General features: G+C 39.6%; 1 protein-coding gene across 5 annotated transcripts in view; it reads right to left on the reverse strand.

Annotated features, from left to right (window-relative positions):
* Positions 1-440: 440 nt before the first annotated feature.
* dus2 (dihydrouridine synthase 2) overlaps positions 441-17,711 on the reverse strand; it is a 123,689-nt gene continuing 106,418 nt past the window's right edge. For all 5 annotated transcript variants that reach the window (XM_059992803.1, XM_059992804.1, XM_059992802.1 and 2 more), the window contains 3 exons: positions 14,736-14,823; positions 14,053-14,126; positions 441-4,656 (listed from right to left, as the gene is read on the reverse strand). In XM_059992803.1, the coding sequence (XP_059848786.1) occupies positions 4,446-4,656; positions 14,053-14,126; positions 14,736-14,823 (373 nt within the window). In that variant the 3' untranslated portion in view covers positions 441-4,445. The remainder of the gene's footprint in view (positions 4,657-14,052; positions 14,127-14,735; positions 14,824-17,711) is intronic.

Here is a 17,711-nt window from a genome sequence, read left to right on the forward strand (position 1 = left end):
AGTTCACCCTCACTCTTGAGAATTTTCTGCAACCAGTCAGCTCCATCCTTGACACTAGCACTTGAGTGGCAACACACATCCTACCATTTCTTCTGCGGTCACAGAACCTCCTGTTGTCCATCTTAAAGGACACCAAAGTCACCTTCTCCAGTCCAGATGCACAAACGTTCATCTGTGGGATACTGTTGAAAAACCTCTTCAATACCTATTCAAAATTGTCATGTATTTGCTAGAATTAGAAGCATCACTATCTGGAATCATACTAATGTTTTAGGGTGATATATGTACTTCCTGCAGTTTGTGCAATTTAACTTCTAAAGGCAAAGATATATTCTGTTAAATGAACTGTTTTGTTAACATGGCCCACCATCTTCAAAAAGTTTGTATCCGTGCTCCCTTTCAAACCATGGGATTACAATTTTATTGACAAGACTATAATGTCAAATAAATGTTCCAATTTTATTAGCATTTTGGAAGGAACATGGAGCTAATGGATAAAGTACAAATATTAAGTGGCTCTTGTAAGACCATTAGAAAGTAATTTCTTAGGTTTAAGAGGGCCAACAAAAACAAAATCTGAGAATCGAAGTAGCCAGGCAACCTTAAAGATCTTTTAAAGGAGTGCAGAGGTGAAAGTGCACCCTAAATAAAAAGGAAAGTTGAATCACTTTTCAACATTTAATAAAGCCAGCACATTCTTCCTGGTTTCGCTAAACATTCACTTTTAAAATCCAAGTAGATTTTGTAATATATAAAAATAAACATAATACTGACAACCATAAAATGTATAAGGTTTTAGATTATAAACATATCATCTTTTATCAAGATTAGCTTTTGTAAACAGGTAGTAACGTCTCATGCAACATTTAAAAAAATATGAAAATCTTAAGATCTGTGTAGTGTAAAGACGCACCTTTAAAACAGGGCATTCATTTTAACACAATGCACTGCACAGCCCAGATCTGAGAGATTCATGACAAGGCAACTCCATTACTGGGCACACAGTGGAAGGTGAAATTGTGAGGACCATGATGTGATGCTGCAGGTAACCTAGAACCTTGTTTGGTTTGGACGACTTTGAGGTGAATTTGCACGATGCATATTACACGTGCACAACATCTCTTTCCCCAATTAATCTGATTGTTTAAGTTTGGTCCTATCTCCATCACCTCTATCACTGTATGCCCCTTTCTGCCTGAGGGCGACTCCCAAGAACAGGCTTAATCTTTTGCTCCAATCAGCTCCACCAGATCCTGGCCGTGTATACAGCCTCAGACTGCTTTCTGCATCTTCTTGTCCTCTATGCCTATATTCTTGATAAGGGGTTCCTAGTGATCTACAGGTGTTCTTTATGGGTTAGGCTCATATTGGTGTTAATGATTGGCGCCTGCAAGTGGAGATGATCATGTGCTCTGAGGATTTTCGCAGGCTCCTTAGAAGCCTTTACGGCCTGTGCAAAGTACGACTGACAGTTTGCTGCAGAACAAGACTATGGATTGCCCCTGATATTGCTGTGAAAACATTATGATTAAAAGACCGAGTTCACAACAGAAAGTTCTCAAAACAGACAAATTCCTGATGGAAATAGCATTAACAAGGTTCAGACCAAGAAACAAGTAATGGGGCTTCACTTAATTAACGCGATTTAAATTCTGAACTTTGTCAGCTTTGATTTGATTTATATGAATATTACATTGGTCATTCAAGTTAGCTTGCAGGTTGAATTGAATTTACTTTCTTACTTAAGTAAGAACTTATGTATGTACAACAGGATAGTCAATATAACATAGAGATACAGTTGTGGCACCATTTCCCAGATGATAGCAGCTGGAACAGTTTGTGGTTGTGGTGTCCCGGGACCCCAATGATCCTTCGGGCCCTTTTGACACACCTGTCTTTGTAAATATTCTGAATAGTGGGGAGTTCACATCCACAGATGCGCTGGGCTTTCTGCACCACTCTCTGCAGAGTCCTGTGATTGAGGGAAGTACAGTTCCCATACCAGGCAGTGATGCAGCCAGTCAGGATGCTCTCAATTTTCTCCCTATAGAAAGTTCTTAGGATTTGGGGGCCTACACTAAACTTCATCAACTGTCTAATGTGAAAGAGGTGCTGTAGTGCCTTTTTCACCACACAGCCAGTGTGTACAGACCACGTGAGGTCCTCGATGATGTGGATGCCGAGGAACTTAAAGCTGTTCACCCTCTCAGCCCCAGATCCGTTGATGTCAACAGGGTCTAGCCTGTCTCCATTCCTCCTGTAGTCCACAACCAGCTCCTTTGTTTTTGTGACATTGAGGGAGTTGTTTTCTTGACACCACTGTGTCAGGGTGATGATTTTCTCTCTGTAGGCTGTCTCATTATTATTTGAGATTAGGCCGATCAGTGTAGTGTTGTCAGCAAACTTAATTAGCAGATTGGAACTGTGGGTCATGGGCAAACAGGGAGTAAAGGAGGGGGCTTATTACACAGCTCCCGTGTTAACGGTCAGAGGGGTGGAGGTGAGGGATCCCACTCTTACCACCTGCCAGTGATCTGACAGGAAGTCCAGATCCAGCTGCACAAGGCAGGGTGAAAACCAAGGTCTCTGAACTTCTTGTCGAGCCTGTAGGGAATTATAGTGTTGAATGCTGAACTGTAGTCCAAGAACAGCATTCTCATGCAAGCATCCTTCTTCTCCATTTGTATAAGAATGGAGGTTCAGGGTCATGAGATGAGTTTGCAACTTAGGGCTTGAGTTGGGAGAGGTTGAGGTAATGGCTAGCAGTATCTTTGTGGGGTTTGAAAGATTGGCACAGTGTTTCTTTGGTATCTCTGCATCCAAAATGAGCTTGTAGTACAGATTTCTTCAGTCACTCAAGTGTATGGGAAAATTATAATATTTGTCAAGGTACTGGACTGCTGAACCTAAAGTGAAGCTGTATTCATCCGATTTCTGCTGAGTTCAGCTGTTGGAATTGACCCTTCAACGTGAGCACAAACTCAAAAGCACTCACAAACCAGCCGGTTTACAGATACGATGCTCGCAGCAAACCTTAAATATGAAAAGCTGGTTTTCTCCCCCAATTCCAAATTCAGAACTCCTGAGATGATGGTGGGGAGCTCCGGCTCACAGGTTTTACAGTTGGAGACCTATTCTGACAATATCACTGAGCCACAGTTCCTTCAGGGGTAGATAATAAGCTCATGGATTCCACATGAAATGTACTACCTCAGTGAAGGAGAGGACACAGTAACTTTACTGTTATTCTTATACCAAATGCCCTGTTAAGTTCTAAACTTAAAACTTAGAAGCTGACCTCTAGTTTCAGCATTGGCTCACAGACAGCACTGGAGTCCCACTTTAAAAAAACTACAAAAAGGACCTCCAGTTCATTTACGGACACCAACTGCTGAAATTCCAACAGGGCATCGCACATTTGCTACGAACTGAACAAATGCACTTTGTTCAATTTATAGCAAGTACCTAAATAATAAATAAACAACTGGATGAAGTAACTCTCTCACTGCAGATGGGAGTCTGAATTAAATGTGGCAAATCCATGCCATGAGATTAATGGAATTATTCAAAATGCACAGTGGTTTTATAGAGATGTATATACTAGGTTTTACAAGAGAGAAGGAAGATGAGAGCATATGTGTGTCAAAGGAAGAAAAAACAAATAAAAATATATTAAAAAAATATAAACAAAGTGAAGAAAAGGTAGAATTAGAAGTGAAAAAAATCAATGAGATGGAAAAGCCAAATAAAATATACCTGGGATTTGACACACTGGGATATTGCTAGAACAGAAATATGCAAAACACTCTCAGGAAAAGGTTTGATTCTATACTTTTTTGGTAGGCTCACTTTTTATTTATACAGAAATATAGCGAAGAGGTTACTGAAATAGATATAAAGAAAATATACTGTAGAGAGCGGACACAGTGATTTACATAAGAAGTGTTATTGATAATTCAGCTAATGGTAAAATTAAATGTTAAATAAATATTTCCAGGTCATAAGTGAAGCCATTGAATGACTGGTCTAGGCAGAACCAATGCCAATTAAACCATGCACCCTGGCAGGGTTAGTGGTTTGGAAACACTATGCAGGTATTTGTGTAAGGCATAATCAAGTGGGAAAGAAAACAAACACTTTAGCCCTTGCAAAAAGCTCCTCTAACACACCAGAGTCCCCGTTGCTTTCGAGGCATGTGGCCACCATACTAAAATAACATTTCAGCAACTGTGGAGTTAGTTCATGGAGAATGACCACAAGAAAGATCAAGGCAGGAGCACTGGCTGGTTAAACATGTATATATTTATATAATACGCACCCTTTAATGTATATAAATATAAATATATGTACAACTTACAAGTTATTTTATTAATGCATAAAACAACTTTTTAATTGCCATTCCACTTCAGAGAATTCCATCTTATCCAGTACAGCTGGAATGTCCGTTATACTTTCATCAGCAAGGGGCTGCTTCTTTTATTGGTGTCAAGGGAGGAAGTGTCAGTCATTTCTATGCAATTGGCAACTTCTACTTCATCTCTTTTTCGTTTGTTTTTGAGTGGGTTTTCCCCCTCACACAGTTTTCCTTCAGAGATCCCAAGAGATCGTAGGCACACAATAGCCGCGGACTGCTCCACTACCTTCTTGGTTTTATCCCTGAGAAACAAAAGAAGAGAAGTAAAGAGGTTAATTGCAAGTTAAGAAATAGGAGCTTGAATAGGTCACTCAGCACCTGAAGTTTGTTCCATCAGATAAGATTGTAACTAATCTGAAAAAAGCCAATCCATTAACAGATCTCACTGCAGACAAGATAGGGAGATGGATACCAGACATATTCCCTTAATTAACTCATGCTAGTGGCATCAAGGATAATCTTTATTTTGCATGGTGTTGTAGTTTTGAAAGTGACTACATCAATGTTTGGACACACATGGACTCCAGAACGGCATAAGTAATATCCAAAAGCTACCTGTTGGACCATACTCCTGAGAAGCACATATGCAAGGAAGTCAGACAGAGCTGAAATCAAAATGAGTGACTCTTCTGGATGAAGAATTTCTGGTCTGAAACATTGACTGTGGCTCTTTGCACAGATAGAGCCTGACTTGCTGAACATGTCCAGCATTTTCTGTTTTTATTTTAAGTTTAAAGTCAAATTCAGAAGATCCCTCAATGGTGAAGGGATATTTTGTGGAGGTTCTGATATGCAAATCAATGGAGAAAGATAAAATAACAGCATTTCTTTTAAACATCATATAATTAGTCTGAAATCGATTCCAACTCAACCAAAAGCAGCTCATTTGTGAATATTTGACCACTTTTCTTAATAAAAGTCCCTACTGACTGAGAAAGTCAACATTTACACAAAGAAAATTTAAATTCCAACATCAAGGAGCACAAATCTGTCTGCCACCGATGCTAAACTCAAGAGATTTGGCTGCTATTTGTATTTGGCTACCAAAAGCTGGTTTCGATAAAGTTAATGCAGCTGAATATAGAGAAGTTGGTCCAACTGGAGACCTGCACATCTGTACCTGTTTTGTGCTAGTGTCTAATCCTAAGAAAAACTTGAACTGAAGTAATGATCTTAACTAATTGTTAAATTAAACGCCATGGAATAAAAGTATATCTTAATGATGAAAAAAAGGGAGTTTCCACACAGGCTATGCTTGATTGGTTATCATTTGATCATCTGAACCCAATAAAAACCAACACAATCCCTTCATTAAAGTATGAAGAATAAATTAATTTATTGAGGGGCCATATTTACATAGAACTCAATGGATCAGAAGTAATTAATAATCAAACAGTAATAAACAGTGACCTTGCAAAGATTTCAAAATTAACCACACCTCTTAATAATCTATGGCAGAACCTGGATGAACTTCATAATAGAACTCAGGAGGACAACAGCATTTTTGTTTGAGTGTTTTAAATAATTATTTTCTGAAATTGAACGATAAGTATTCACACTTTCCCCTTGTTGTAGCAGACAATAAAGGCAGAGGAAGTGAAAGCCCAGTTGTCTGTTAAAAGTGAATTTGTACCAAAGCCAGGATTAATGGGTCACAAAGGGAGAGATTTGAAAGACAGGTCATTGCCTAGAAAATTAAAAGTTTAATCTTCTTGAAGTTATATTTATTTTGCTTCACCAACTCCATTTCAGATTTATTCCTTAAATTTTACGTAACTTTGACTGGAGAGATTCTTAGCCAACTTATTATATGACCATTGCTACCATGTACTTAATTGCTGGGATGTGTCCGCGTCACCACCCAGCAGAGGACACAAAGGTTATGATCAATTAGTTGGGAATATGCTATAAACCCGTGCTATACTTTTCGTGTTGTTCATGATTGGTGACTGTTGAATTGTGAAACAAAATTACAGGTATGTTTTAACAACGCTAAAATAGACGAGTATAGAAAATTGCAGGAAAATTCAGCAGGTTAGGTAATATTTGTGCAAAGAGATGCAGTTAATACTTTAGGTTTGACTCAGGGCGTCTCACTTTCCATATATTAGATTCAGAATTAAGTTTAATATCACTGGCATATGTCATGAGATTTATTGTCTTGCAGCAGTACATTGGAATACATAGTAATTGCATTACAGTAAAATAATATAAAAACATAAACAAGTGCAAACAATAGTGAAGTAGTGCATACGGGTTCATTGACCATTCAGAATTAAGACGGCAGAGGGAAAGAAACTACTCCTGAAATGTTGATTGCTTGTCTTCAGGCCCCTGTATGTACCTCCTCTTTGATGGTAGCAATGAGAAGAGAGCATATCCTGGGTGCAGGGGGTCCTCAATGCCGCTATGAAGCATTGCCTTTTGAAGGTGTCCTCAATGCTGAGGAATTTAGTGTCCATAATGAAGTTGGCTGAGTTTACAACTTTCTGCAGCTTTTTTTGATTCTGTGCATTGGCCCCTCCATAAAAGACGGTAATACAATCAGTTAGAATACTCTCCACAGTACATCTGCAGAAATTTGCCTGATCTGACGAGTGTTTTCACCACTGTCAATTTTTACTTCTGATTTTTGGCATCTGTATTTCAATCTCAAATCAAGTTGAAGTGTAATTGTCATCCAACCTTAGATGAATACCCCTGAGTACGACTAAACGAAACAGTGTTATTCCAGGGCCAAGATACAGACACAGCACAAAACACATGTAAGAAGGTAATAAAAATAGTCACACAAAAACATTTTTAAAAATACATAATATAGTCCAAGACCCTGAGTGTCAGGTCCTGTAGATTGATGGTGCATGTTTGTTGTCAGCAAGAACAAGCTTGCAGCTTGCAGCACATGATTGCAATCTAGATTGTTTTTCAGTAAGCGAACACTGGAAGGCAGCACTGACACGAGGGTCCACACCCTAACCCAGCATGGACTCCAGCACACCTGCCACACCTCTGCCCGAGTCTTCTCCCTGGCTGGCTGCAACAGGCAGCCCTGTGGCATGTGAACCAGTATTCTACATTAATAATGTTCACCAAGGTCTCTGGATCAGAAGAAAATCGTCCAACTCAATCACTCATTTCAGTCGTTAGACTGCACAGTGTAGCAGGTGGCAACATGGTCTGTACCAAGTTTAGCTCCTTCACTATTGAGCAGCAACTCAACAGTGAGGTAGACCTGCAGTACTTGATGTTTTTAATAAGCAGCAGTGTCTTGTGATCGTTAAAAAAAAGCCACAAAGGATGAACAATTGTATCTTTGGTTGGACCCGATGCAGAATGTTTGATGGTTCTGGGTCTATACTCGCTGGAATTCAGAAGGATGGGGGGGGGGGGGGGGGGTTCCCATTGAAACCTTTCAAATGTTGAAAGGCCTAGACAGAGTAGATGTGGAAAGGATGCTTCCCATGGTGAGAGAGTCTAGGACAAGAGGGCACAGCCTCAGGATAGGAAGCGCCCTTTCAAAACAGAGGTGCGGAGAAATTTCTTTAGCCAAAGGGTGGTGAATTTGTTGTCACATGCAGCTTTGGAGGCCAGGTTGTTGGGTGTATTTAAGGCAGATTGATAGGTTCTTGATTGGACATGGCATCAAAGGTTACGGGAAGAAGACTGGGAACCGGAGTTGAGGAGGACAAGAAAAAAGGATCAGCCATGATTGAATGGCGGAGCAGACTCGATGGGCCAGATGGCCTAATTCTGCTCCTATGCGTTATGGTCTATATGGGAATAGATAAGAACCGAGAACCAAAAATACCAAAAGTTTTGACTAAATCTACAATTAATCTGCACGCTAGAATCTATAGAAACACATTTCTTTACCCATATGAAAAATGGCCCAGCTTTATTTAAAAATATTTTCATGCTAATAGTTTTGGGCCACATCCAGAATCATGGGAGCTTACAGCACTACAAAAGAGTTGAGTTGGTGTGTCATACTGGTTCACACTCTTGTTGATATATGAGAGAAATGCCAGGCTGCACTGGGAACATTGGCTATGAACTTGGGTTGATAACTAAAGAGACCTTTGTGCCCAGTGGCCATGGAAGGCCAACAGCAAAGACCAAGGCTGTGAAATCTCAGTAGTATTGTATCTGTCAGTTAGGGTAAGGATGGTGATTCCAGAATGCCTTCAAGGAAAAGGGCTTCCCTTCCTCCAACACTGACGTTGCCCTCACCTGCCAACTCCTCCATTCCTGGTTATCTGGCCTCACCCCATCTTCCGTCGCCTTAACAGAGGTAGAGCTCCTCTTGTCCTTACCTAACACCGCAGGAACTCCATATCCACACATCATTCTTCAAAACTTCCATCTTCAAAATAATCCTCCCATCAAACACATCTTGACCTCCCCCCTGCTCTCTACTTTCCATACGAATCACTCTCACCATGATTCTCTTGTCCATTCACCCTTCCCCTCTAATCTCCCTCCTGGCACTTATTTCTGCAAGCGGAAGAAATGCCACACCTGCCCATTCACCTCCCTCACTGCCATTCAATGTCCCAAGCAGTCCTTCCAGGTGAGGCAACACTTTGCCTGCAAATCAGTTTGAGTTGTTTACTGTATCTGGTGCTCCAGTTGTGGTCTCTTCTACATTGGTGACAACTGATGTAGCTTATGGGATTACTTTGTCGAGTACCTTCGCTCCACGCACAACAAGCAGGACCACTTTAATTCCAATCGCCATTCTGACCTGTCTTTCCACGGTCTCCTCTACTGTCACTATGAGGCCACTTTCAGGCTGGAGGAGCAATGCCTCATATTCCGTCTGGGTAGCCTTCAACCTGATGGTTTGAATATCAATTTCTCTAACTTAGTATGAATATCAATTTCTCTAACTTACAGCAACTCTTCTTCCATTCCCCACTCTGGTTCCCCTCTTATCACTTCTCTTCTCCTCATCTGCCTATCATTTCACACTGATACCCGTCTTCATTCCCTTTCTCCCATTGACAATTCCCGTCTCCTATCAAATTCCTTCTTCATCCCTTTGCCTTTTCCAGCTATCAACTGCCTCCTCCACCCAAGCACCTCCCTCACCTGGTTTCACTAACCACCTTCCCCATCATCTTATTCTGGTTTCTTCCCCCTTCCTTTCCAGTCCTAATGAAAGGTCTTGGGCTGAAACATTGACTGTTCATTCTTTTCCATAAGTGCAGCCTAATCTGCTGAGTTCCTCCAGAATTTTGTATATGTTAGTCTGGATTTGCAGTATGCACAGGATCTTGTGTTTTTGAAAATCTCGCCCATTTTCCAAAAGAAGATGTGAAAATATCACAGAGAACAAGACAATTTTTTTTGTTCATTCTTCAAGGTCTGTCTGCAGGCTGAATATTCCACTGCTTCATTCTGGAGCAATACCATATGCCCACACACATTTCTTTCAATTCTACCGGCTTCATCTTACTCTCCAAAAAAAAACCTAGATGTCTTTCTACTAATCCTTTAACATTTGCTGCTTCCTAAATCCATATCCTTCTCTCAGACATTTACTAATTTGATTAGTTAGCCAATTCCAGAATTACCTCAACCTACAATGCAGGGCCAAACTCTCTTTAATGGCCACAGGTACTGTGCATTTTCCTTCTCTCACTGAGTGCAGCTTTTGACATGTTGACCCCATGATCTCTTGCTGTCTAAATCAATGAAGCCTCCAAACTGCCTCTCTTCCCAATCTGACATTTTCACTATGTGAGTCAGTTGAGGTTCTGTGTTCAGTACTTTCTCCACCTCCATTCTACATGGGTCCTTGCAGTACAACAGTCAATAACTTTTACACTGATGACACTCAGTTCCATTTCTCCATCATGCTCATGGCTCTACGCTGTAAATGTTGTGAATACCATATTGAGGTTTAAATGGGCCACAGTCTTCTCTATTGTCATAAGCAGTACACCCTTGCCATGGATTTTATTTGTCTGTCCAGAAATTATCTCAAACTGTATTAGGTCTTGCTATCTTGCTTGAACCTATGTTTTGGTTCCAATTTCATAATGTCATCATTTGAAAATATACCACTGTTATAACAGGCAGTAAATCTAACTCACTTATCACTCTTGTGCTCACTCATTTCAATTCTCTAACACCTCAAGTATGAAATCATCTTTGTTTAAACTTCTAGTGTTGATCATCCCTATCTGTAACCTACTCCAAAAGTACAAACCGTCTTGTAAATTCCATGCTTCTGTAGACTAGGCCCAGTTTTGTCTTCATTTGTCCATTCTCTTCTGATCATGATCCTCCTCACAAGAAGCTGGCACTCCATCAACATGTTAAGACTGCCCCTCAAGTCCCTCTGGTTTGTAGCCTGTTTCATTAGCTAGAAGATCTTCTACCTCTCTTTCCATTATTCCACTTCTGTCATGTCGGTATTTTTGTTATTGCACTGCAATCTTTGCCTTATTCAGCTGTTCTGGTGCTATTTGTTGTATTTATTATTACCAGGTCTAATTACTCTGTGAAATTCATGCACACAGCGAAGTTGTTTGCACCCAGGTGTCTATGATAGTAATAAACTAATCTCAGTTAACTAATTAATCTAAAACCAACATTGGTTTACCACTTCTGTTTAATGTTCTTTTTTTTGTAAAACAGACTGGGTGATACATTTGCTGCAATTTTCTATAAAATGGGAAGTGTTGTCTGTTTGATTAGGAGGCTCCCAAATCTGCAAACTGCAGAAAAATAATACTTCAGCTCATAGATGATGCACATTTATCATTAATTTTGTATTACACACCTTATTAACTAAACCATTTGTGTGCAACAACACTTTTCATTTGTGTTGATGGAATCAGTTTCACGACATTTAATCAGTTAATGAAAACATGCCCTCATGAGTAAGCAGTGACGTCTTTAATTGTACATTTCAGGACAGCTTGTAAAAGCTATTTAATAGCTATTAAACTTCTAAATGCCTCTGAGATTTCTTGGCATGTCTTACCCTTCTCAGATGTAGGAGATTATGAGAATTTGTGAGTGAAGTTGCTTTTAATCATGTTTTGGAACTTCTGGTAGAGTTTGCTCTAATGAATACCAGTCTACTCCTATAAAGGACTTATTATCCATAGAAAGATGGGATATAGGATTGGAAGATGTAGAACCCTTATGTGTAGAGCTAAGAAATTGCAAGACCCTGATGTGAGTTATATACAGGAACCCAAAGAGTAGTCAGGATCTGGGATATCAATTTCAATAGGAAATAGAAAAGGCATGTGACTTTGCCCTTATTACAATAGTCATGGGGGATTTCAATATGCAGGTAGATTGGGAAGATCAGATTGGTGCTGAATCCTAAGAGAGAGAATTTGTAGAATGCCTACAAGATGGCTTTTTAGAACAGCTTGTGGCTGAGCCCACCAGGGGAAAGGCAATTCTGGTTTGCATGCTGTGCAATGAATTAGCTTTGATAGGAAGCTTAAAGTAAAGAAACCCTTGGAAGGCAGTGATTATAATATGATAAATTCACCTGCAGTTTGAGAAGGAGATAAAGTCAAATATTTCCATATTACAGTGATGTACAGGGAATTCAAAGTTCAAAGTAAATTCATTATCAAACTACTTACATGTCACCATATACAATGCCGAGAATCATTTTCTTGCAGGCTCAATAAATCAGTGAAAGAATCAATGAAAGACTGCACCAACTTGGATGTTCAACCAGTGTGTAAAAGACACACACTGTGCAAATACAAAAATCAATAATAATAAATAAGCAATAAATATTGAGAACCTGAGATGAAAAGTTCCAGAAAGTGAGCCCGTAGGTTGTGGGAGCATTTCAAGGATAGGGCTAAAGAAGTTTAGTGAAGTTATCCCCTTTGATTCAAGAACTCAGTGGTTGAGCGGTAATAACTGCTCCTGAACCTGGTAATGTGAGTCCTGAGGCCCCTGTATCCTCTTCTTGATGACAGCAGCAAGAAGAGAGCATATCCTGGGTGGTGTCAATTCCCTGACAATGAATATGGCTTTCATGAGACAACGTTTCATATAGACGTGCTCCACGGTGGACTCTGATGGACTGCATTGTATCCCTTACTTTTTGTAGGATTTTCCATTCAGGGCATTGATGTCTTCATACCAGGCAGTGATGCAGCCAATCAATGCTCTCTCCACTACACACTTATTCAAAGTTGTCAATAACTTTTACACTGATGACACTCAGTTCCATTTCTCCATCATGCTCATGGCTCTATGCTGTAAAATTGGAGTAGATCTAAATCGTTCCTCAAGCAGGAGTTAATATTCTTCATGACCAACCTTCAGAAGCACAGATGTCAGTGCAACTGAATGGGGCAGACTACCATGCTCTCCTTGGGCACCGGTACAATTGAAGCCGGCTTGAAGCAGGGGGATACCTGAGTGAGGAAGTGAGAGGCTGATGATGTCAGTGAACACTCCAGCCAGTTGATTAGCACAGGTCTTCAGTACTCATCCAGGTACACTGTCTGGGCCAGATGCTTTCCGTGGATTCACCCTCTTGAAGGATGGTCGCGTATTGGCCTCAGAGACTGAAATCATAGAGTCATCAGGTGCTGTAGGGGTTCATGAAGTTACCTCCATGTTCTGTCGGTGAAAGTGAACATAAGGAAAACTTTGTTGCCATTATGTTGCTTGGTTTTGCTTTGTAGGAAGTGATGGCATTCAGGTCGTACCAAGAAATTCAAGCATCTCACTCTGATTCAAGTTGAGGTCGGAATTGTTGAGATTTCGCACATTAGATGGCCTTCTGGAGGTCATATTTGACCTCTTGTATTTTCCTGGATCGCCAGACCTCAACGCCACCGATCCAGCCCTCAGCAGACTCTTGTTTCATCTAGAGCTTCACGTTGGGGAAGACTCTGAATGATTTTGAAGGGATACACACATCCACATGTGTGTTTATAAAGTCTCTGACAACCGTTGAGTATTCATTCAGGTCTCCTGATGAATCCTCGAACGAAGCCCAGTCTGCTGTCTTGAAGCAGTCCTGTAGAAGCTTCCCTGCTCCTTTTCTCTGTTGCCTTGCTCTTTAGTCTCTGTCTGTATGCAGGTAGGAGGAGGACAACCAAATGTTCAGATTTCCTGAAATGCAAGTCTTTAGGTCAATGGCCACTTTGGATCCAATGGAACCAAAACAGAAGCACATTCCTTCATTTTTGAGGAACTTCCTCTAAGCTCCAAGCTGCCTTCTTTGGTGCTTTTAAAACAAAACTTTTGTGATCGTTAGTTAACATGAAAGGAAGAATAATTTCCAATTGCTTGCCATTGGGAGGTGCCTTGTAAAATACGTGGCTGAAGAATCAGATCTTACGAAGTATGCAGCTAAAAATCTATGCATTGTGAATCAAATGTTTCTGGGAAAAAAAGCCTGGAGCACTAAATAATTCTTATTCAGAAGCAAATGACAGCTCTTTCCTGGCTCTTCTTTAACACAGTATACTAACTCAAGCTTCTGCAAGATTTGTTTTTTATTCATAATCAGAAAGTGTAATAAATCAAGATTTAACACATCTCACAAGTGATTTTACTTATTTGTACTTAGTTTAAATTTAGTGCAGAAGAGTGAAAATTCAGTAAGACGGAGGAACAACATTGATGTCACTTACCAACAGGAGGATCTATACTTTTGGTCTGCCACTGTCACGACTGAATTAAATAATCTATCTGAAGGTCTTTGCACCTAGCACAGAGCAAAACATTGTTAAATAATCTGCCCTAAATCCTTTGAAAGTAGCACAAACCAAAACATCTTATTTATCAAAAAAAAATCAAAATGCTGGGTTGCTTGTGTTCAAGTTCCACCATTTATGGTATTTTACTCTCGTTTCCAGTTAGATAGGCAGTGAAGGTGTTGGCACTAGTCACTAAACAAGGAATTTGGCTAAAAATCATCAACGTGCTGAATACTCTCATGTCATCAAGCACTTCTGTGAAAAGGTTATGGATAATTTTTAAATTTACAGCCATGGAAAAATGACAGGAAAGATCACTCCCACTAATATTGAAGAAATATCTTGAGACTGAAATTTTCAACTTTAGAAAAGACTGTTTAACTTTTAAAGGCCTCACAACTTTTGGACCTAAGAGAAGTGTGGAACATATATCCATGGCAAAGTGGATGTGAAAAGTTAATCAACTGTAAATAAACACAGCTATGTACAATATTCCAGATATAGAAGGGAATTATAGTGTTTAAGAAAGCAGCATTATTTTATTATATCAACACTAAAAGCATCTCTGTTTGTGTGAGAAAACATATTACAGTGTAAATTAATGGCTTAAAACTTACTGTCTCATACACTGGTTGGGGAAACTTCTGTTTTCGACACCATTCAAGTAATATCATCTTGGGTGTGATTTGTGGTGGGTACTCACGTCTGTAGGAACAACACAAACTTCATTCAGTAAATGCTTCAAATGTAAATGAACAATTATTTTAATTTTAACTTAGGATAAATTGCTGGGCTGATTAAAAAAAGTCCAAATATTTTTATTAACATACTCACTGAACAGGACAATTCATTGGACATTAAATTAAGTCAACAGTGTAAAATGGATATCTGAACCAGTTTCTGGATAGTCTGCAATTACCTTTCAATCTTGCATTCTTTGGCAAACTATTATAGCTACAATTCCCGTTACACTGCCTTTCAATCTGCCAAAGAGCTCCCGCTGCCAGTTGGAAAACATGAAGAATGGTGGAAAAATGGTTTGTGGATGACTGCCTCTGGCTGCAGTTGCTCCAACATTCCAGCAGCTAATTCACACTTATTTGTTTTGTATCATGTTCACTCAGGCTTTTCCTTCACAAACTCAACTATTGTAATTAATTTGATAAATACTTCATTCAAAAAGAAAGTAGTGCAATCTGCATTCCATGCAATACGATAGAATGACATTATAATCCATGCTGGACACAGCCGACAGTGGAAAAGATTCCCCATTGCCAGGACATAGAAGTGTATGTACATTTCCCATTTTCACAGCTAATTAAGTCAGCAACTTTGACTCAGCCTTAAGCCACACAACATATGCATTTGGTTGGTGCCTCAGCAAGGAAACACAGTTCATTGCCCAAATTCTGGAAAATACAGCTTAGTTTAACTAACAGTAACTCTGATCAGGAGTCTACGGCTAAGTATTCCTTTGACATTCTGCATTGATGCAGCTCGTGGACTCTTCTGGTTGAGAATAACATCCCCAGGATGTTGTCTTTTTATACCGATTCTTTCCAGTAGTTGTGGATTGGGACAAGGCACCCAGCATTATTTGAATTTAAGCGCTTCCTCGGCTGAAACACAGAAAGTCAACGAAACAGTTTACACGTCCATTCGCATGCCGCCATTCACATGTGTAAATGTGTAAATTAATTGTTTGCATGTGTGTTTGAGTTTTATGTTTATGTAACTGTCTATTCTTGTGTGTGTGTTTGTTTACCTACACGTGTAGGAGAAAATTAGCTGCTAGGGAGTAATGTGGGAGTTTTTAGCTAAAACTAGTCAGGATGTTTATATAACAACTCATACACTACCAAGTAATCTGTAAGACTGTGGGAGAGCCTTCGTGAAATTAATTTTTTCATTCTTAACAAATATAACGATGAGTAGGCCTTCTCTATTAAAAAAACCTCGAAACCCATTTAATTTCCTTTATCCTTTTTCCACCTGATTTATTCTTTCCTTTATGAAAGACAATTATAAAAGGAATTTTAAAATACTGCATTTCAAAAGTAAAAGATCGGAGGCTAACCAGCAACTGAACATCTTGTTCTCTTAACTGTGCCCAATGTGTAAAACCCAGCATAAACATACAAATATTAGGAAAAAAATGAAGAGAAAGTTAACAAAAGTCATCTAAATAATCTCAATTTACAGTATGCTGAGATTCGAAGGTTCAAATCCAATAAGCACTTTTTTATCAATCTTTTACAGGATTGGAACTGATCATCAGTATTTGCTTGTTCACGACTTTTATACAATTGGAACTAATGGTCAGTGTTTGCTTGTTCATGGATACAGCAGGTATGGAATGTTCACCAGGTCAAATAATTACTCATTATTTCATATATATTTGAAATATGATGTAAAATGTCTTTTTTAAAATTCATCAGAAAGCCCTGATGTTTGATAGCCAAGTGATGTTATTTACTTGGATTTTCAGAAGGCTTTTTGACAGAGTGCTGCATCAGGCTACTAAACAAGATAGGAACCCATGGTATTACAGGAAAGGTATTTGCATGAAAATAAGACCGCTGACAAGCACAAGGGAAAGAGTGGCAATAAAGGGGAGGCTTTTCTGGTTGGCTGCCAGTGACTAATGTGTTTCCCAGTTATCCTATTGGGTGTGCTACTTTTCATGTTATATGTTAATGATCTGGATGACGGAATTCATGGCTTTGTGGCTAAGTTTGTGGGTGATACAAAGGTAAGCGGAGGGGCAGTAGTATTGAGGAAGCAGAGTTTGCAGAGTGACTTGAACAGATTGGGAGAACGGGTAAAGAAGTGGCAGATGGAATAGCATATAGGGAAATGTATGGTCATGGACTTTGGGGAATAAAGACACAGACTGTTTTATAAATGGGAACAAATCAGAGGTGCAAAGGGATGAGGGAGTCATACTGCAGGATTCCCTAAAGGTTAATCTATAGGCTGTTTCAGTAGAAAGGAAGACATATACAAGGTTAGTATTCACTTTGAGAGGATTAGAATATAAGAGGAAGAATATAAAGCTGAGACTTCATAAGAATTTGGAGTACCATGAGCAGTTCTGGGCAGATATCTAAAGATGAATGTGCTGATGTTGGAGAGGGTCCAGTGGAAATTGATGAGAATTATCCCAGGGATGAAAGGGTTAACATATAAAAACCATTTCATGGATCTGGGCCTGTACTCAATGGAGTTTAAAAGGATGGTGGGGAATATGGCAGGGGGAGGTGGATGTCACAGAAACCTATTGGATATTGAAAGATTAGACGCAGTGGACATGGAGAAGATGTTTCCCATAGGGGGAGAGTCTAGGACCAAAGGGCATCTCTTTAGAAGAGAGATGAGGAGGAATTGCTTTAACCAGAGGAAGGTGAATCTGTGGAATTTATTGCCACAGACGACTGTGGAGACCAAGTCATTGGGTATATTTAAAGTGGCGTTTCATAGGTTGTCAAAAGTCACTAAGAATAAATTGGGCGGAAAAATAAATCAGCCAGGATTGAATGATGGAGCAGACTTGATGGGCCAAATGGCCTAATTTGATCCAATGTCTTTTGGGT

Source organism: Hypanus sabinus, chromosome 17 (assembly GCF_030144855.1).
Source record: "Hypanus sabinus isolate sHypSab1 chromosome 17, sHypSab1.hap1, whole genome shotgun sequence".
NCBI classification, from domain to species: domain Eukaryota; kingdom Metazoa; phylum Chordata; class Chondrichthyes; order Myliobatiformes; family Dasyatidae; genus Hypanus; species Hypanus sabinus.